This window comes from Pan troglodytes, chromosome 11 (assembly GCF_028858775.2).
Source record: "Pan troglodytes isolate AG18354 chromosome 11, NHGRI_mPanTro3-v2.0_pri, whole genome shotgun sequence".
Classification (NCBI taxonomy): Eukaryota; Metazoa; Chordata; class Mammalia; order Primates; family Hominidae; genus Pan; species Pan troglodytes.
Genome location: NC_072409.2, coordinates 62,669,702 through 62,690,888, shown reverse-complemented (window position 1 = coordinate 62,690,888; position 21,187 = coordinate 62,669,702). Strand labels below are relative to the sequence as shown.

At 41.2% G+C, this 21,187-nt stretch overlaps 1 protein-coding gene across 4 annotated transcripts in view; it reads right to left on the bottom strand.

Annotated features, from left to right (window-relative positions):
* The window catches only part of GDA (guanine deaminase), a 103,148-nt gene that overhangs the window by 56,039 nt on the left and 25,922 nt on the right, over positions 1-21,187 (bottom strand). For 3 of the 4 annotated variants that reach the window (XM_009456729.4, XM_024345711.3, XM_009456730.5), the window contains exon 2: positions 255-343. In XM_009456729.4, coding sequence (XP_009455004.1) covers positions 255-343 — 89 coding nt within the window. The remainder of the gene's footprint in view (positions 1-254; positions 344-21,187) is intronic. The other variant, XM_009456728.4, reaches the window with a different exon arrangement.

Sequence of the window (21,187 nt, the reverse complement as noted above, 5' to 3'; positions counted from 1 at the left end):
TGCACATAGCATGCTCAACAAATATATGCTAAAGAAATTGATGAATGATGGCAGCCTCTAGCTCTCTAAGTTTCCATCCTTCAGCTTCCTTTATACCTTCTCCTTCCCATCTCCTCCCTTAACAAATAATTAATACAAACTAATTATTGTTAAATTAATATTATTTTTTAAAGTCTCTCTGTCTCTCAAGGCAGGTTTTCTACAATTTAAGCTTATTAGTGGCACCCAGTAAAAGGGAAGAAGTAAAAACTTACTGGTGGCTCAGTTCTCTTATTTCACATGGCTTGAAGCACCATTCTTTGGCCAGTTTTTCCTGTTGAGATGCTTCTTCTAAAAACACTATCTTTAAAAGAAAGAAAGAAAAGAAAAGAAACACATATTAGTGAGTCACAGTCATTTGTTTTTTATTAAATATGTAAATATTCTTAAAAGAGACTATAGCTGAGTTAAAAGGTATTTGATACCAAATGGAATTGAGTTTAGAGGCAAAAAAAAAAAAAAAAAAAAAAAGACAGGTGTTTGCTTTTGGTCATCCAAAGACAAGCTGTGTGTGATTCCTCCTTTTCTGCCATAATATCAATCTGAGACTTCAAAAATTCTCAATTGAAGATACAAGGTATTAAAAATGGCTAATTGGAGAGGCGGAGCAAGATGGCAGAATAGAAGGCTTCACCAATCACCCCCTGCAAGGACACCAATTTGACAACTATATTAAAAAGCACCTTCATAAGAACTACAAATCAGGTGAGCAGTCATGGTACTTGGTTTTAACTTTATCTTGCTGAAAGAGGCACTGAAGAGATACAAAAACCAGTCTTGAATTGCATATGCTACCCCTTCCCTACCCCCCAGGGCGTGGTGATGTGGTGTGGAGAGCATTTCTGGGCACTGGTGGAAGGAGAGCATAGCAATTATGAGCCACCGAACTCAGTGCTGTTCTGTTATAGCAGAAAGAAAACTGGACCAAACTTAGCTGATATCTGCCCACAGAGGGAGCATTCAAACCAGCCCTGGCCAGAGGGGAATTGCTGATCCCAGCAGTTGGGACTTGAGTTTCCACAAGCCTAGCCACAGACTACAGTGGGCTAAAGTGCCCAGAGGCCCTAATAAACTTAAAAGACAGTCTAGGCCCCAAGGACTACAACTTTTATGTGAATCCTAGTGCTGAACTGGGCCCAGAGACAATAGACTGGGCCGGGAAGGGGGGGAACACAACCACCTGAGACACAAATTGGGGTGGCTGCAGGAGTGCTGGCATCACCCCTCCCCTAACTCCAGGCCACACAGCTCATGGCTCCAAAAGAGACTCCTTCCTTCCACTCGAGGAGAGGAGAGGGAAGGGTGGGGAGGACTTTTTCTTGCATCTTGGATACCGGGTCAGCCACAGCAGGATAGGGCACCTGTCAGGGGTGTGAGACTGTCTTTCTAGGCCCTAGCTCCTTGACAGCATTTCTAGACATACTTTGGGCCAAAAGGGAACCTGATGCCTTGAAGGAAAAGACTCAGTCCTGGTAGGGTTCGTCACCTGCTAACTGAAGAGCCCTTGGGCCCTGAATAACCAGCAGCAATACCAGGTACTATGTTGAGGGCCTTTGGTGAAACTCAGCACATTCACCCAAGCTGTGGTGGCTATGGAGCAAGACTCCTTCTGCTTGAGGAAAGCAGAGGGTAAACGGTACTTTGTCTTACACTTTAGGTACCAGTTCGGCCACAGAAGAATAAAACATCAAGCAGTCTCCTGGAGTCCCCAGTTCCAGAACTTGGCTCTTAAACAGCATTTATGGATCTGCCCTGGGCCAAAGGGAAGCCCACTGCTCTGAAGAGTTTATCCCAGGCCAGGCAGAATTCACAAGTTGACTAAGAATCCTTGGGCTTTAAGGGAACATAGGCAGTAGTCTGGCAGGACTTCCAGGGGACCTGTGGTGGCAGTGGACACAAGGTAAGGCTCCTCCACCTTCAAAAAGGGGAAGGAAGAGTAGGAAGGACTGTATCTTGTGGTTTGAGTTCAGCCCAGCCACAGTACAATAGAACACCAGGTGGCTTTCTAAGTCTTTCGACTCTAATCGCTAGCTCCCTGACGGCACCTCCAGAACTGCCAGGGAACTGCGGTGACTTACTATCCTGAAGGGAAGGATACAAGCCTGGCTGGCTTCACCACCTGCTGATTGTAGAGCCCCAGGGCCTTGAGTGAACATAGACAGTAGCCAGGGAGTGATTACAGAAAGCTGTGGACAACACCCAGTGCTGTGCTGGCTTCAAGTCTGACCCAGCACAGTCATAGTGATTGTGGCCATAAGAGTGATTGTGGCCACAAGGGTGCTTGTGTCACTCTACCCCGAGCTTCAGGTGGTTAAGAACAGAGAGAGAGACTGTTTGGGAGATAGTAAGGGAAGAGAACAAGAGTCTTTGCCTGGTAAACCAGAGAATTCTTCCAGATCTTGTTCAGGACCATCAAGGCACTACCTTTACGAGTCTGCAAGAACCACACTGTTACTGGGCTTGGGGTGCCCCCTAAAGCAGATATAGCTTAGATCACAACACCAAAGTCCTTTCAAATACCTGGAAAGCCTTCCCAAGAAAGACAGGTACAAACAAGCCCAGATAGCGACAAGTACAATAAATACCTAACTCTTCAATGCCCAGGCACAAACAAACATCTACAAGTATCAAGACATTCCAGGAAAAAAAAAAATGACCTTACCAAATGAACTAAATAAAGTACCAGGGATTAATCCAGGAGACAGAAAGATATGTAACCTTTCAGAAAGAGACTTTAAAATACTTGTTTTGAGGAAACTCAAAGAAATTCAAGATAACACAGAGAAATAATTCAGAATTCTATCAGATAAATTTAACAAGGAGATTGAAATAATTAAAAAGAATCAAGGAAAAATCCTGAAGCTGAAAAATACAATTGGCATAATGAAGAATGCATCAGACTGTTGTTGTTTGTTGTTGTTGTTGTTGTTGTTGTTGTTTTGAGAAGGAGTCTCGCTCTGTCACCAGGCTAGAGTGCAGTGGCACCATCTCGGCTCACTGCAACCTCCACCTCGTGGGTTCAAGTGATTCCTGTGCCTCAGCCTCCTGAGTAGCTGAGATAACAAGCCTGCACCACCACACCCAGCTAATTTTTGTATTTTTAGTAGAGATGGGGTTTCACAATGTTGGCCAGGATGGTCTCGATCTCCTGACCTAGTGATCTGCCTGCCTTGGCTTCCCAAAGTGCTGGGATTACAGGTGTGAGGCGCCGTGCCCGGCCCAGAGTGTTTTAATAGTAGAATTGATCAAGCGGAAGAAAAAATTTGTGAGCTTGAAAATAGGCTATTTGAGGCCAGGCACAGTGGCTCATGCCTGTAATCCCAGCACTTTGGGAGGCCGAGGCAGGTGAATCACGAGGTCAGGAGTTCAAGACCAGCCTGGCCAACTTGGTGAAAACCCGTCTCTACTAAAACTACAAAAATTAGCTGGGCGTGGTGGTGGGCACCTGTAATCCCAGCTACTCAGGAGGCTGAGCAGAGAGTTGTTTGAACCCGGGAGGCAGAAGTTGCAGTGAGCCGAGATCGCGACACTGCACTCCAGCCTGGGCAACAGAGTGAGACTCGTTCTCAAAAAAAAAAAAAAAAAAAAATGCTATTTGAAAATACACAGTCAGAGGAGACAAAAATAAAAAGAATAAAAAACAATGAAGCAAGCCTATAGGATCTAAAAACCCACAAATTCAATAACTCATAGATTTGCTTCTAAAGAGGAGGTAGGAAAAGAGATAGGGATGGAAAGTTTATTCAAAGGGATAATAAAGAACGTTCCAAACCTAGAGAAAGATACCAATATCCAGGTACAAGAAGGTAACAGAATACCAAGCACACTTAATCGAAAGAAGAGTACCTCAAGGCATTTAGTAATCAAACTCTCAAAGATCAAGGATAAAGAAATAATCCTAAAAGCAGCAAGAGGAAAGAAACATGGCTAGGCATGGTGGCTCATGCCTGTAATCCCAGCACTTTGGGAGGCCGAGGTGGGTGGATCACCTGAGGTTAGGAGTTCAAGGCCAGCCTGGTCAACATGGTGAAACCCCATCTCTACTAAAAAATACAAAAAATCAGCTGGGTGTGGTGGTGGACACCTGTAATCCCAGCTATTTGGGAGGCTGAGGCAAAAGAATCACTTGAACCCAGGAGGTGGAGGTTGCAGTGAGCCGAGATTGCGCCATTGCACTCCAGCCTGGGCAACAAGAGCGAAAAGAATCAAGCTACTCCAGAGGCTGAGGCAGGAGAATGGCGTGAACCCGGGAGGCGGAGCTTGCAGTGAGCCAAGATAGCACCACTGCAGTCTGGCCTGGGCAAAAGAGCAAGACTCCGTCTCAAAAAAAAAAAAGAGCCTTCCCTTTACTTTCTCCCTGTACTTTTGCCCAGTCCACCAGCCATCTTCTTCCTCCATTTTCCTTGTCGAGGTTAGATTTCACTATCTATTATTTCATATTTCCATTGTCTTTTACTTAACATACAGCTGGTAAAAATAACTGAATCCCACTTTCCCTTTTTCTGGGCTGCACCTGAGTAGCCATGCAGTACTGGAACAAGGCACGCAGCACAGTAGATGGAATAGCCATAGTCACCAAGCTCAAATGTGCCCCTACCAAGGCTTCTGCCTGGCACCCTACGATATTTCTCTAGCACTGTGGTCTTTAACTGTCAATAAAAAGATAGAAGTCCTCATTGCTTATCAATTGACAGATCATTTAAGATATTTTTGATAGATTAATATGTAAATTTATCACATAACAAGTTCAAAGAATTGAATAATATTGCTACAATGAAACTTTTTCCATTCGCATCTACTCGATTTATGTTAAAATTATTCCTAAAACTCACATCTATAAAAATGGAAAATAAGAAAAAATTGATGCTGCCCCTTATTTTATTCTACCAACAACTAACAATCATTCATAGATATATTATCAAACTGGATGAAAAAAACTTTTTACACTTAACAAATTACTTTCAAAACGTGTAATAAAAATTTTTTTTAATTTTCTTATATTCCCAGGCCACTGTAAATGCTTAAATCTATGTACAGATATTTTACTACAATGGTTGATCAACGGAAGGCTTTCAAGTATAAAAATATATTGCATTAGTAAAAAGTCTGTGAGGGAAGTAGAATAGAATTAGTAATTCAAGAAGAAAAGGGGATTACAGTTGCCCCTTGAATAATGCAGGGGTTAGGAGCACCGTAGTCTAAAATGAGCGATAACTTTTGACTTCCCAGAAACTTAACTACTAATAGCCTACTGTTGACCAAAGACTTACCAATAACATAATCGACATAATCAACATAAAGTTAACTAACACATATTTTCTATATTATATGTATTATATACTGTATTCTTCACTAAAGTAAGCTAGAGAAAAGAAAACATGGTGGGGTGAAGTGGCTCATGCCTGTAATCCCAGCACTTTGGGAGGCCAAGGCGAGCGGATTGCTTGAGGTCAGGAATTCGAGACCAGCCTGGCCAACATGGTGAAACCCCGTCTCTACTAAAAATACAAAAATTAGCCAGGCATGGTGGCAGGTGCCTGTAGTCCCAGCTACTTGGGAGGCTGAGGCAGGAGAATTGCTTGACCTGGGAGGCGGAGGTTGCAGTGAGCCAAGATCATGCCACTGCACTCCAGCCTGCACAACACAGCAGAGACTTTGTCTCCAACAAAACAAAAACAAACAAACAAAAAAACAAGAAAAGGAAAGAAAACATTAACAACCTACTCTCACAATAACTAACCCACTCCCTTCATAATGGCATTAATCCATTGATTAGAGCTTCATCCCTATGACCCAGTCACTTTTTAAAGGCCCTACCTCTTAATACTGTTACAATGGCAATTAAATATTAACATGAGTTTCAGAGAAAACAAACATTCAAACCATAGCATTCTGCCCTGGTCCTACAAAACTCATGTCCTTTTCAAGTACAAAACATATTCATTTCTTTTTTTTTGTTTTGTTTTGAGATGGGGTCTTACTCTGTCACCCAGGCTGGAGTGCAGTGGGCATGATTTCGGCTCAGTGCAACTTCCACCTCCCAGGCTCAAATGATCCTCCCATCTAAGTCTCCAGAGTAGCTGGGACCACAGGTATGTGCCACCACGCCTGGCTAACTTTTGTATTTTTGGTAGAGAAGGGGTTTCACCACGTTTCCCAGGCTAGTATCGAACTCCTGAGCTCAACTGATCTTCCTGCCTTGGCTTCCCAAAGTGGTAGAATTACAGGCATGAGCCATTGTATTTGGCCTAAAATAGATTCATCTCATTCCAGTAGTCCCAAAAGTCTTAAGTAGTTGTTCCAGCATCAATTCAAAAGTCCAGAGTCTCAGGTCAGGCGTGGTGGCTTACGCCTGTAATCCCAGCACTTTGGGAGGCTGAGGTGGGAGGATCAATTGCGCCCAGGAGTTTGAGACCAGCAGCATAGCAAGACCCCATCTCTACTAAAAAAATCAAAAAAATTAGCCAGGTATGGTGATGCATGCCTGTAACCCCAGCTATTCAGGAGGCTAAGGTGGGAGGATCACTTAAGCCTGGGAGGTCAAGGCTGCAGTAAGCTGTCATCACACCACTGTAGTTCCAGCCTGTGTGACAAAGTGAAACCCTGTCTCCAAAAAAAAAAAAAAAAAAAAGTCTAGAGTCTCCTCTGTATCAGATGTGGGTGAGACACCAGACAGGATTCATCCATAGGCATATTCCTACAGCTGTGAGCCTGTGAAATCAAATAAGTTATCTACTTCCAGAATACAATGGTGGGGCAAGCATAGGATTGACAGTTCTGTACCAAAAGGGAAAAATAGGCAAAAAGAGAAGAGTAACAGACTCCAATTAAGTCCAAAACCCAATGGGAAAAAACACTTTAAGCCCTCAATTTAGAGAATAATCTTTGACTCCATTTTCTGCATCCTGGGCACACAGGTCTTGGGCAGCCCCACTCCTATGGCTTTCCTAGACCCAGCCCATGCTTCATAGGTTGGAGTCTCCTGCCTGCTGCTCTCCCAGGCTGAGGTTGCATGCTAGTAGCTCCACGATCCTGGAGTCTCAGTGCCAGTCCTGCTCCCAGGGCTCCACTAGGCATTACCCCAGTGAGGACTCTCTGTGGCAGCTCTGGCACTAACCCCAACCCCACATTTTTGTGCAGTATTGCCATAGTTGGGGCTCTCTGCAGTGGCTCTGCTTCTGTGACAAGTCTCTGCCTAGGGCTCCAGGCTATTTGCAACATACTTTGAAATCTAGGTGGATGAAGCCATGCCCCCATAGATCTTGCATTCTGCATGCCTGCAAACTTAACACCACATGGATGCAACCAAGATTTGCCACTTGCATCTTCTGAAGTTGTGGCCTGAGCCACACATGGACCTGCTTGAGCCATGGTGGGAGCAGTGAAAGAGCTCTGTGCTGGAATGCAGAAAGCAGAGATGTGAGGTCGGTCTGGGCAGGGAGCCTGTGTAGGTTGCTCCTAGCCCAACCCCTCAAACTATTCTGCCCTCTTAGAACTCTGGGCCTGTGATGAGTAGGGCAGCCTCAAAGATCTCTGAAATGCCTTCAGGGTCTATCTCCCATTGTATTGATGGTGGCTCTCTTCTGTCTGTGTTAATCTCGTCAGTAAATGGTCTCTTGGTTCCACACTAGAATGCTTTTTTGTTGTTTACATGGCCAGGCTGCAAATTTTCCAAATCTTTTCACAGAGCTTCCTTTTTCATTATAAATTCCATCTTTAAATCATTCCTTTCCTCTAGCATCTTACTATAAGCGGTTAAAAGTAACCATGCATCAGCCTGAATGCCTTGCTGCTTAAATATGTCTTCAGCTAGATATCCTATTTCATCACTTTTAAATTCCACCTTTCACAAAGCCCTCAGTTATAGACACATTTCAGCCAAGTTCTTTGCTACTTTATAACAAGGATGGCCTTTGCCCCAGTTTCCAATACCTTGTTTCTCAGTTCCATCTGAGATCTCATCAGAACAGCCTTTACTGTCCATATTTCTATCAACATTCTGGTCATGACCACTTAGGTAATCTTTAAGAAGTTCAAAACTTTCCCCAGTCTTCTCTTCTTCTGAGCCTTCACCAGAATCACTTTCAATGCTCCATTTACAGCAATCTAGGCTTTTTCTAGCCTGCTTCTCCAAATTCTTCCAGCCTTTACTCATTGCCCAGTTCCAAAGCCACTTGCATATTTTCAGGTATCTATTATTCCAACAACCCTGGTCTTGGTACCAATTTTCTGTCTTAGTACATTTTCTCCTGCTACAACAGAATACCACAGATTGGTAATGTATAAAGAGCAAAATGGGTTTGGCTCACCATTTGGGAGGCTAGGAATTCCAAGAGCATGGCACCAGCATCTAGCCAGAGTCATCATACAGCAGAAAGGTGGAAAGGCAGGCAAGAGCATGTGAAAGAGGGAAGCACTCGAGGCCAGAGTCATTTTATAACAACTCACTGTCAAGATAACCACTACTATGGTAACAAGATTAATCCATTTATGAGAGCTCTGTCCTCACGGCCTAATCACTTCTGAAAGGCCCCACCTCTTAATACTATTACAATGGCAATTGAGTTTCAACATGAGTTTCTGAGAGGACAAACATTCAAACCATAGCAGGTGTCTAAATAATGACAGTGCTTATCTCTTTAGGAAAGAAGTTGAGAGTGACTCCACTTTCATCTTTACTCCTTTTTAGATACAAAGTTGTTAATAATAAATGTCTTATTCTAGCCAATGTAATAAAAATATGCATTAAATGTATATGAAAATGCAAAGTATGAAAAATAGGAATATATATGCATAGTCTCTACTCATAGAGCTTAAGGTTTAGGAGTTAAGACAGGCAGAGGTAGAAAATGAATTAGACATGAGAAGGGAGGATGAGGAAGTGCAATGGCCCTGTGGGTTCCAATGGAGAGATAATAAGTGTGATCAGCGAAGATTTCCAAGAAAAGGCAGAACTTGGACAGTGATTGGTAGGACTTGGTACTTGGTAAGTATCCAGGGTTGTGGGAAAAGGGATGGAAGGGGTAACAACAGGAGCAGCAGCAAAGAGGCAAAAAGCTACAAGATGTGAAATAGACAGGAGTATTCTATAAATAACATGGAAGCGTTGGGTTGGGGAAAACCTTAATTCACAAATCAAGTATTTAATAGATTTTTGTCTTGCTTTCGTTCATGTTTTCACTCAGAAAGTACTTCCTGAGTGCTTCCTGTATGCTCAGGATTATTCCAGAGACTGGGAACAATAAATTGATAAAGATATACTTCATAGTGAGGGTTATGGTGAAAATAAAGAGAGGTAAATAGACTAAAATGTGGAGTGTGATGGTTTCTCCGAAGAATGAGGTTTAAGCAGAGACTTGCATAAAAGGAGAGAGTGAACCACTTAGACATTTGGGGAAGAGCATTCCAGGCAGAGGGAATATCTAGCAAGGACCCCAAAATGGGAGTGTGCTTGGCAGGTTCTGAAACACCAGAGAGGCTAGTGGGGATACAGTACAAGGACTACAAGAAAGACTGATAGAAGATCAGATCAGAGGTAGCCACGGATCAGCCCTGAGATTTATTTTCAGGTAATCTCTAAAAAAAATTTGGAAAGCAAATGTGGCAAAATTACAAAGTATGATTGATGCTTTCTTCATGGGGCTACTGCTTTTTCATCCCAAGGTTTCCTGGATTTATGCAGGAAACCCGTTCACTCATTCACCATCTAGTGGGTACCCACCATGGCCAATTGGCCTTCCCCTTCACAGGCCACACTCTAGGTGGGCTGTTAAGCATATACACAAGTCATTAAAAACCAAGTTTCACAAATAATAAAGTCATGGTCCCAGCTGGCAGGTATCTTCTCAACTGGCCACTTGTTTTCCAGATGAAATTGATTCCCTTCTGCTAAGCAAACAACTCCAAGTGCTTTCTTACTTGAAACTGGGACTATTTAGGATGAGCAATAATGAGAATGTCGGGAATACTAAAGCCAAAAGCAGATGAGTAATGGCTGTCAGCTAATGAAAAAAACTGCTGCAAGATACAGGCTTCAAACACCAGATGGCAAATTTGGGCAAGAGGCTTGTTGCTATGGAACAAAGTAAACTGCTCTTTGAGCCACTGTGAAATAGCTCAGCCATCCAACAAAATAAAAGAACATATTTCAATCCATTATACAAAATCCACTCTTACGTCACTGTGAGGGGAGATAAAACCAGATAAAAATATGAGGTCTCAAAATTTCTTGAAGTTTTTGAACAGAGACAAAAATTGCCGTATTAGCTCAGTTCATGTCAAACAGATTAATGGAAAAGAGAGATGAAGTGAGATTGCCTTAAAATAAAAACCAAAGTGGGGGAAAAAACCCCGTCGGACTAGTACAATGGGGCGAATAATGTTACAAAGGCATCAAAGAATAGCATGAGGCATGAGGGACTTAGATCTTCAGATCCAATATTCTCATTTCAGAAAGAAACAGGCCAGGTTATTTTAAATGCCTAAGGTGCAGGGGAAGCCATATCTCCTAAACTAGACATGTCTTCCGAGATTCTTCCAAAACTTTATGATTGCTTCTGTAATAGTATAAACCAAGGATCAGCACAGTTTCCCTAAAGGGTGAGACAGTAAATATTTTAGGCTTTGCGGGCCATATTGTGTCTATTGAACTACTTAAATCTGTCGCTGAATTGCAAAATCAACCATAGACAATATAGTAGCAAATGGCTATGGCTATATTCCAATATAAGTTTATTTACAGGAACTGAAATTTGCATTTTATGTAATTTTCATTTGTTATAAAATCTTCTTCTTCTTCCTCTTCTTCTTCACTTTTTTTCAATCATTTTAAAACCATACTTAGCTCACAGGCCATATAACTCAGTCAGGGAGCTGGATTTGGCCTGTGGCCTACAGTTGCCAAGCTCTGATATGAACTCCTAAAAAGATGCATGTAAATTAAAATTATATAACTTGAAAACCATCCCAGTGGCTTTCACTAGCATTTCTCTGAAACTTTATATTTATTTATGATTAGCTTCCAAATGGAAATAACATTTAACATTTTTCTTTAACGTCAGGGACTGATCAAATGCCCTTGGTATTTGATCAGAGTACAGACTCTGGTGGCTTACAAGTATCATTCTGTAGTAGAAAACAAACACTCCTTGATAGATGAAGGATGTACCTTTAGGAAGCAACCAAGATGTCCTTCAGTAGAAGAATGGATAAATAAACTGTGGTACATCCAGAAAACGAAATATTATTCAGTAATAAAAATAAATGAGCTATTAAGCCACAAAAATACATAGAGAATCTTACATGCATATTACTAAGTGAAAGACACAAATCTGAAAGAGCTTCATATTATATGATCCCAACTATATGACATTCTGGAAAAGGCAAACTATGGAGACAATAAAAAATCAGTAGTTGTCAAGGGTTGGAGGGGGAAGGATGAATAGGCAGAGCAGAAGAATTTTAGGACAGTGAAAACACTCTCTATGATACTATAATGGTCAATACATCATTATACAAGTGTCCAAAATCACATAATGTACAAATCCAAGAGTGAGCCCTAGTATAAACTGTGGACTTTGGTTGATAATGATGTGTCAATGTAGGTTTATCAGTTGTTGCAAATGTAGCATTCTGGTGGGGGATATTGATAATGAGAGGGCTGTGCATGTGTCCCGGCAGGGGATACATGGGAAAGCTCTGAACCTTTCTCTCAACTTTGCTGTGAACCTAAAACTTCTCTAAAAATTAAATTTTTAAAAGATAAGTGCAAAGATTCAAGATTTGTAATAGTAATTTAATGTAATGCTTATGTTGCAAAGTGGTATAAGGTATAGACAGTCAAATCTGAATAAAGAAAATAATACTCATGGCAGGAAAAAAGGTAACTTTAATAACTCTTCTGATCTCTGTAGAAGACACCACTAATCAATCATTGGTATTTAACGCATTTTTATTAGAAATATAAAGCAACATATTCTAAAATGATGGGATGTCTGATAATAATAAAGAGATTAAAATATATTTCCTATGTGCCAAACACCATCCTACATACTTTACATGTGTTAACTTGTTTAAACCTCACAAGAACCCTATGAGGCACTATTACTAGCCCCATTTTGCAGAGGATAAAATTGAGGCACAGAGATGTTAAGTACCTTGCCCAAAATTACGCATCTGGCAGGTAATAAATCCTGAATTTGAACCCCAGTTGCCTACAGGCTAATGGCCATTAGACACTACGTTATGTATTTTTTCATGTAATATTTTAAAAACCAAACAGCCTTTTCCTTTTCTTTTTTTCTTTATAAACTATTTCTTTGTGCCTTTCCTTTCCTTTTCCTTCCATTCATATAGCCCCAGCAGGTGGGCCTGGTGGATCCAGGAATGCAGAGGTAGTTGGGGCTAAGGGAGCAGTCAAGGCTGAGAATGCTAATAGGGTCAGGGGAACTGGGGTTGGAGAAGTGCAGTGTCAAGGAGGCAGGTGGAATGGGCAAGGCTGTAGCTGAGGAGACAGTCCCCAGGGTCAGGAGGTTGATTACATATAGGAGTAATATATATTTACATATATTTACATACATACATATACATTACATGCACACACATACTAGCTTTATCTGCTGAGAGGCCTAGAGACAATGAAACCCAGATGCAATCAGCACCCCTAGTTCTCAGATCTTGGTTTCTAAATACCATTCTCCACAAAACAGAACCAAGTGACTCCAGGGCTCATTCCAGGGCTCTGGTAAGGAAAATACAAGATGAATCTAGAACATAATTTTGTGCCAAAAGTAAGGAAGTGCTAGAATATAGTCAGAAAGTAGTCAAAAGGACAAAGAAGCCACTTTAAACAAACTCCCACTAGGTAAATCTGGGCCAATTTGAGCATCAAAATAAATAAAAATACTAACAAATTAAAATCCAAAGAATAATATGGGAATCCATGAGTCCACAATGATAAGTAAATGAATGAGTACATGAGTGAGAATGGAGAGTTCTTTCTTCCAGTGGAATACCAACTAATACATGTGGAAGAAATGACACAATTAGAAAATGAGCATTTGGCATCCATCATCATAAAAAAATGATTCATGCAAAAATCATCAATGAACACTAAAACTAGTGGGTGAAAATTTGTTGAGAAACAGGATATTTATATAATTATCAAAGTATTTCCCCACAAAGTTTATTTTACAAAGAGAAGTGCAGAAAGCTGGCCCACACCACCTCAGCCAAGTGACCAAAGTTAACATCACCAATAACGGGACAATTCCACATCCTGTGCCTCCTGATATGATGCACTGAGAGCACAGCATCATTTCTCCGATGTCCCTGCCAAAAATGCACGACCTGAATCTAATCATGAGGAAACATCAGACAAACCCAAATTAAGGGACAGTTTGAAAAAAGAAGAAACTCTTCTATATTCTTGAAAATTATCCAGAGCATGAAAGACAAAGAAACACTAAAGACCCATTACAGATGAAAGGCAACTAAAGGAATATGATACATAAATGGAGCCTGTGGTTCTGGAGTGGATTCTGAATAAGAGGAGGGGAAATAGCCACCAAGGGCATTATTGGGTCAGTGGGCAAAGTTTGAATGGGTCTACAGATCATGTGGTAGAATTATACCTATGTTAATTTCCTGACCCAGATAATAATTCATGATTATGTAAGGCAGTGTCCTTATTTTTTAGGGAAAAAAAATAAAGTATTTAGACTCCAACAGCATGTCTATAACTTACTCTCAGTCCAGAAAAATGTGTGTGTGTGCGTGCATGTGTGTGTCTACCTATATATGTAGAGAGAGTAGAGAATAATGAAGCAAATTTTGTAAAATATTAGCACTGAGAATCCGGGTGGAGTCTATAGCAGCATTATTTTGTATATTCTTGTGACTTTTTGAATCATTTTTTAATGAATTAAAAATAAAAAATTTTAACTGAAAAACTAAACAGTATATTATTTGGAAACGCAAATATAAAAAGTAAAAGTATAGGCTGGGTGCAGTGGCTTACACCTGTAATCCCACACTTTGGGAGGCTGAAATGTGAGGATTGCTTAAGCCTGGGAGTTCAAGGTTGCAGTGAGCTACCATCACGCCACTGTGCTCCATCCCAGGTGACAGAGCAAGACTCTGACTAAAAGAAAAAAAAGAAAGTGAAAAAAGATAGTGAGGCCAGGCGCAGTGGCTCACGCCTGTAATCCCAGCACTTTGGGAGGCCAAGGCGGGTGGATCACCTGAGGTCAGAAGTTCAAGACAAGCCTGGCCAAGATGGTGAAACCCCGTCTCTACTAAAAATACAAAACTTAGCTGGGCGTGGTGGCGGGCGCTTGTAATCCCAGCTACTCCGGAGGCTGAGGCAGAGAATTGCTTGAACCCAGGAGGTGGAGGTTTCAGTGAGCCAAGATCGCGCCACTGCACTCCAGCCTAAGCAACAAGTGAGACTCTGTCTCACAAAAAAAAAAAAAAAATTGTGAAAGTATAAGTAAAAGTAAGGACATGATAAGCATAAAATTTAGTATAATGGTGATAAGGGAAGGGAATGGATATTGAGAACACATAGAGCTTCAAAGATAACCACAGTTCGTCACATCCTTATTCATTACACCTTACGTAGACATTAGAACTGTACTTTCTTTACCCAATGAGTTAATTAAAAAGAAGAATCACTTCAAAAAAATAAGTAAAATGCACAAAGATCACCAGAAAAATGTATGAGTAAAACCAAATTTTCTACTCACAATAAATGTTATTTTTAAAAAATCAAAATCTATTTCATGTGAAATGCACACATTGGTCATCTGTGGAAAACCCAAAGTGACCAAAAGGAAAAAACCACAGAAGAAGCGAAGGCAATGAGGAAACACAATAATACAGATCTCACATTTGTAGCACCTCAACACCAGCAATCTAAAACAAGGTCATAATCAGTCCCGTGTTTTGATAAGTAGTCGGTAATATGCTAAACAACCCTTGAATATACTTGAAAACTTGTGAATCACTTTGGGATGCAAATTGTTACTGCCTAATTTATTTTTTTTTCCTAAATTCAGAATCCTCTGATGCTTAACCAACTTGTGGAAGAAGGAAACTGCTTAGATGTGTGTAAAATTAACACCAACCTCGGAGTGAAATTCACCATAAATCTCAGCTCTAAAGTTAAATGACACATTTGAATCCTGAAATCATCAAACAAGCAAATAATTTCAGCAGCTGCCTCACAAAAGACATCTTCAGAGACTACATTCAGCAAGTAGACAACTAAGAATTAATTTAGGAAAAGCACTCACTCTCTCTCTTTTGAAAAACTGAAAGGCAGTATCAATTGACCATAAAGTTGATCTCAATAGACTGTATCAGATACACAGACATTGATTTAAAAATGCAGGCACACACAAAAGTACTCCCTACACAAGCCTATTCCTTTGGGCCTTTGTTATTTTTATTTTTTTTGAGAGGGACTCTTGCTCTGTTGCCCAGGCTGGAGTGCAGTGGCGTAGTCTTGTCTCACTGCAACCTCTGCCTCCCGGGTTCAAGCGATTCTCTTGCCTCAGCCTCCTCAGTGGCTGGGATTACAGGCACCCACCACCATGCCTGGAAAATTTTTGTATTTTTAGTAGAGATGGGGTTTCACCATGTTGGCCAGGCTGGTCTCAAACTCCTGACCTCATGATCCGCTCCTCTTGGCCTCCCAAAGTGCTGGGATTACAGGCGTGAGCCACCGCGCCCAGATGGCCATTTTTAAAAAAACTTGAAATCTGCCTTGAAGACCTGGTATGAGTTGAACCTCCCCTCCCACCCCAATTTAATATGTTACAGTCCTAACCGCCCCCCCCCCCAATAATTCAGAATGTGACCTTATTTAGAGATAACATCTTTACAGAGGTAATCAAGTTAAAATGAAATCATTAGGATAGGCCCTAATTCAGTATGACTGGTGTCCTTTTGGACACAGGAACACACATAGAAAGAAAATGATTCGAAGAGACAGAGGGAAGACAACCATCTATGAGCAAAGAAGACAGGCCTGGAACAGATCCTTCTCTCAAAGTCCTCAGAAGAAACCAACTCTGCTGATTCCTTGATCTTGGACTTCAAAATTCTAAGACAATAAATTACTGTTGTTTAAGCCTCCCTGTTTGTGGTACTTCATTACAGCAGCCCTGGGAAACCAGCACAGACCCTATAGGAGGAGGGTCATAAGACTGATCTGTCCTAATAAATCGACAGGAAAACACTGCAGAAACTCCCTTTTTCTTGCCTGTAGTCACTTCATCTGAGATAGTTTGAAATGGTCAAACACACTGGATTTACTGAAGGATCAAGATTCTGCTATTTACTAGCTCTGTGAACAAGAGCCAATCCCTTAACCTCTCTGATTTACCATTTTTGAAAATAAAGTAATGATATCTGCCATATCTCCCTTCAACTCTATATAGACAAAATATTTTAAAATAGAGATATGCCAAACACTCCAGTGAACTGTAAAAGTTCTCTGTAAACATAAGGTATTATCCATAGTGTTAATTTTTGGTAGGGTAACCAGAGTGGCATTTCAGGACACCACTACTGATACAATATGCTTTGATTTCAGAAAGGCATCTGATGGCACCAGACAGATAACTTTGTTGGACAAGCTCGAAAACGTCAGGCTGGATGACAGCAGAGTTGGAGAAATTCATAGCTGCTATATATTCCTACTTAAAAGGTTGATTAATAGGATGAGGGAAGTATGGCTGGAGAGCTCTTAGAGAGCTCTGGAAACATATAATTGAGCTCGGCCCCAGCCATGTTCTTGCTAATGGCTTACTGTGAAAAGGATAACAATTTGGAGAAGACAGTTTGTTTACTAGATAGCACAATCCAGCTTTAAAAAGGCAGAGACCCCATATATATGTACAAATACTATGTATCAGAAAATTTTTAAAATGTCAAAAATACAGCCACAAGCTAAATGGAATGTATGTAAAATCCTACACTTATATTTTACACAATTCAAATGCATAGGTAAAGACATATGAGACTTGATCACAGCAAGGACCAGGAGCTTAAAATAAGCAGCACAGAACAGTCGCCCATAAAAATCGATTCCAGGCTGGGTACGGTGGCTCACGCCTGTAATCCCAGCACTTTGGGAGGCCAAGGCGGGCAGAACACCTGAGGTCAGGAGTTCGAGACCAGCCTGACCAACATGGTGAAACCCTGCCTCTACTAAAAATACAAAAATTAACCAGGCGTGATGATACATGCCTGTAATCCCAGCTACTCGGGAGGCTGGGGCAGGAGAATTGCTTGAACCCGGGAGGTGGAAGTTGCAGTGAGCCGAGATTGCACCATTGCACTCCAGCCTGGGCAACAAGAGTGAAACTCCATCTCAAAAAAATATATATATATCGATTCCAACTCCAGACCAATTCGTAAGCCTACAGGCAGACTTTGCTTTGCATGAATCTGATGTACATAAATTTCCAATACCATGATTTAGTTAAATAATACCAGTCCCCTAACAACATGGTTCAAATATCAATTACCATGGTATATTAACTGTGAGTAATTGAATAAAGTGCAAACTTAGTTTCTAGTTCTGTAGTCCACAAATCATTACATACATAACAGACGTGCATCATGATCAGTAACCAACCACACTCCTTATTCCAAAGTATGTGTGGCTAGTCACTGTGCATCTATTATTCAGGTCACACACTGACATCAAAGCATGTAGCTGTGTTGCTTCCTTGCTTCCCAGCAGTAAACCCATGTGGCATTTTATAAGAATGGATAATGGAGAGAGTGAATTGGTCAAGAAACATGAAAGTACAGCAAAGAAGTGAAAAGTGACAACAGAGTAGCGAGGTGGGAATCGGACCTAAATGTAATTATACAGCTAACCATAGCAATGTGGTCACTGCCACTGTCAGAGACTCTAAAGTCTACAGCCAGAGGAACTTAGCAAAGGTGAACTTATTAACATAAATGTGGATAGTGATTAAAGGTGTCTCCAAGGAAATGATACCAGCAAAAACAACTTCACATTAAAGGAACTCTCAGAGATGTTTTATAATACTGAAAGCTCAAACGATATAATGTTGAAAGCTGATACAAATTTTAAAAGCAGGATGACAATTTGCCGAAGCAAAAATACTCACTCTGTATTATTAGTTATACAAGAAGAAGGAGGTAGCAAGCACTGTTCAATCTACTATTGATGTTTTTGTTTTTTTTCTTTTGCAAAAGTATTTTAATCCTCTGTATTTTAAATTCTCTATATCTTTAATGTAATATGTAATATTTTAATTACAGAATACTAATGAATACTAAATGAACACTAGTTTTACTAATTTTTGCATTTAAATTTGAAATAAAATTTTTAATTTTAACAAGTTTTAAAGTTTTAAAAACAGATGTTTTGTCCAGGCACGGTGGCTCACGCCTGTAATCCCAGCACTTTGGGAGGCCGAGGCGGGTGGATCACAAGGTCAGGAGTTTGAGACCAGTCTGGCCAACATAGTGAAACCCCATCTCTACTAAAAATACAAAAAGTTAGCCATGTGGTGGTATGTGCCTGTAATCCCAGCTACTTGGGAGGCTGAGGCAGAAGAATGAAGTGAACCCGGGAGGTGGAGGTTGCAGTGAGCAACAATCGTGCCACTGCACTCCAGCCCAGGCAACAGTGCAAGACTCCATCTCAAAAAAAAAAAAATAAAGCAGTTTATAAAGGTCTCAGAATGATCATCATTTTTCCCACTAAGATCACTTTGCATTATTTCAGGTTTCACAGTCATTTTTCAGTCCTCCACTATTACGCAAAGTGAGGAAACCCTTGCTGTGTCCCTTTATACTTAGCTCGGGCTACAGAATTAGTAGTGTGTTTTCAGTTTTGGAAGGATAAACTGAATCAGAATGTTTTCACAAGGAGGTGACCAGAATGTGGAAGAAGCCTGGAATTAAAACACGAGAGGAAGCTCTGAATGGAACAGACAAAATTTCACCTGGAGAAGAGAAAAGTTAAGATTACCACAGTTGCAAATATTGGAAAAGCCATCATGTAAAAGTGCCATTCTAGAGTAGCAGAACTAGCTTTAATAATGGAATATCCACAATAGAGCTTTCAATTTCATGAACAGAAAAAGCTTCTAACAATTAACGCTGGATATAAGTGGAATTCACTGACTCACAGTGTAGTGAACTCCTCGTAGTTGGAAGTGGCAAGCAGAGGGCTGAATGACCATCTGTCAGGGATGCTGTACCCAAAATTAATTCCTACACAGGGTGAGAGGGGAGGCCCTATCCACAGCTCAGATTTCAAACACCCATGTGGTGTTCTAAAATACGCCCACAAAATCTTCGACACTCTTCCCTTCAGAAGGTGGAGCCGAGTTCCCTCCTTCACCCTTGAGGCAGGCCAAACATAGTGACTTGCTTGGAATGAAGCATTCACCACACCATAGTGACTTGCTTGGAATGAAGCATTCACCACACCGTGTGACTTTTAAGACTCGCTCATAAAAAGGATGGCTTCCATCTGGCCCTCTCACTGTTAGGTTGTCTAGGGGGAGCTTTCTAGTCATAGGGTAAGGACACTCAAGTAGCTCTGAGAGAAGCTCTTGTGGCAAGAAACCAAGGATTCCTGCCAACAGCTAACACTAGCTTGCAGTCATGTGAATGAACTTTAACCTCAGAAGTGGATCCTACAACCTCAGTCAAGCTTTCCAATGACTGAAGAACTCACTGACATCTTGCCTGGGACCTCTTACCTCCTGAGCTCAAGCCACTCAGCTAAACTGCTCACAGATTCCTGGATGCACAGAAACTGTGAGGACAATACATTTTTATTGTTGTTTCAAGCCCCTAAGTTTTGGGGTAATTTGTTATACAGCAATAGCTAACAAATACACTCCCTTTTGCCTTGAACACTGAGGTTACATTGCAGTCTTAAGAAGCCTTCTCACACAGCTTTTTGGTTATTTGTTTTTTGTCTTGCCAGTTTCCTTATAGCAGACTCAAACCACAATTTCCAAAAACTAGTTCCTATTATTGAAGGATAAATGATTATCCAAAGGTATTCTGTTGTAAAAGTAGAAAGTGGGGAAGGACTCTAAAATTAATTCTTCCCACTCTGACTGATTTTCACCCCACATTCAAATCTACAACAAAAGATTAATGCAGTCTCACAAGTAGAATTTAAAATTCTCCTTAGCACCATAGAAGTCCTTCAAAAGGTTCATCTTTCAATTGCCAAAAGTCAGTGACACAAGGGCTGGACTTAAAGGCCCAGCCCAGACATCTTCTATGAACTCCGGATCCAAATATTTGAAAATTTCCTTCACATCTCATTTGTGTTTCTCAAAGTCAACAGGTCCAAAACAGAGTCCATGATCTTATTCCTGAACATGTTCTCTTTCCTGGGTTCCGTTCCAGAGAATGAGACCACATCAATTCAGGGCACAATCCAGAAACCTCTGACACATCTCTGTCGTACCCCCTGAATAGAACCTCAATGGGGCTGGGTGTGGTGGTTCACCCCTGTGATCCCAGCACTTTGGAAGGCTGATGCAGGAAGATCGCTTGAGCTCAGGAGTTCAAGGCTGCAGTGAGCTATGATCATACCACTGCACTCCAGCCTGGGTGACAGAGTGAGACCCTATCTCAGAAAAATGAAACAAAACAAAAACTCAATGGCAATGGTTTCCCATTGCATTTAGGATAAAGAAAAGGGTTTATAATATGTCCTATAGGGTCCTGGGTGATTTGGCACCTACCTGCCTCCCCAGCCTAATCCCACTGCAGCCATCCTATACCTTGCTCCTCCCTCTGCCTTTGCTCTCTCGGCTCCACCTGGTCCCATTTCAGACTCCCTAAGCACTCTGCTCCTTGCCTCCATACGGCCTTGACACATGATCTTCCTTCTGGATGGAACACTTTTCCTTTCTTCTTGTCCAATTAATGCCAAGGTATATTTCCAACTTCAGTTTAGCTGTCCCTTCCTTAGGAAGCCTTTCCAATTCCCCATCCCCACTCTGTCTCTGTCTCTCTGTCTCTGTGTGTCTGTCTGTCTGTCTGTCTGTCTGTCTCTCTCTCTCTATATATATATAACCTCAACAGTTCCCAATATGTAACCTCAACAGTTCCCAACAGACCCGGCCTA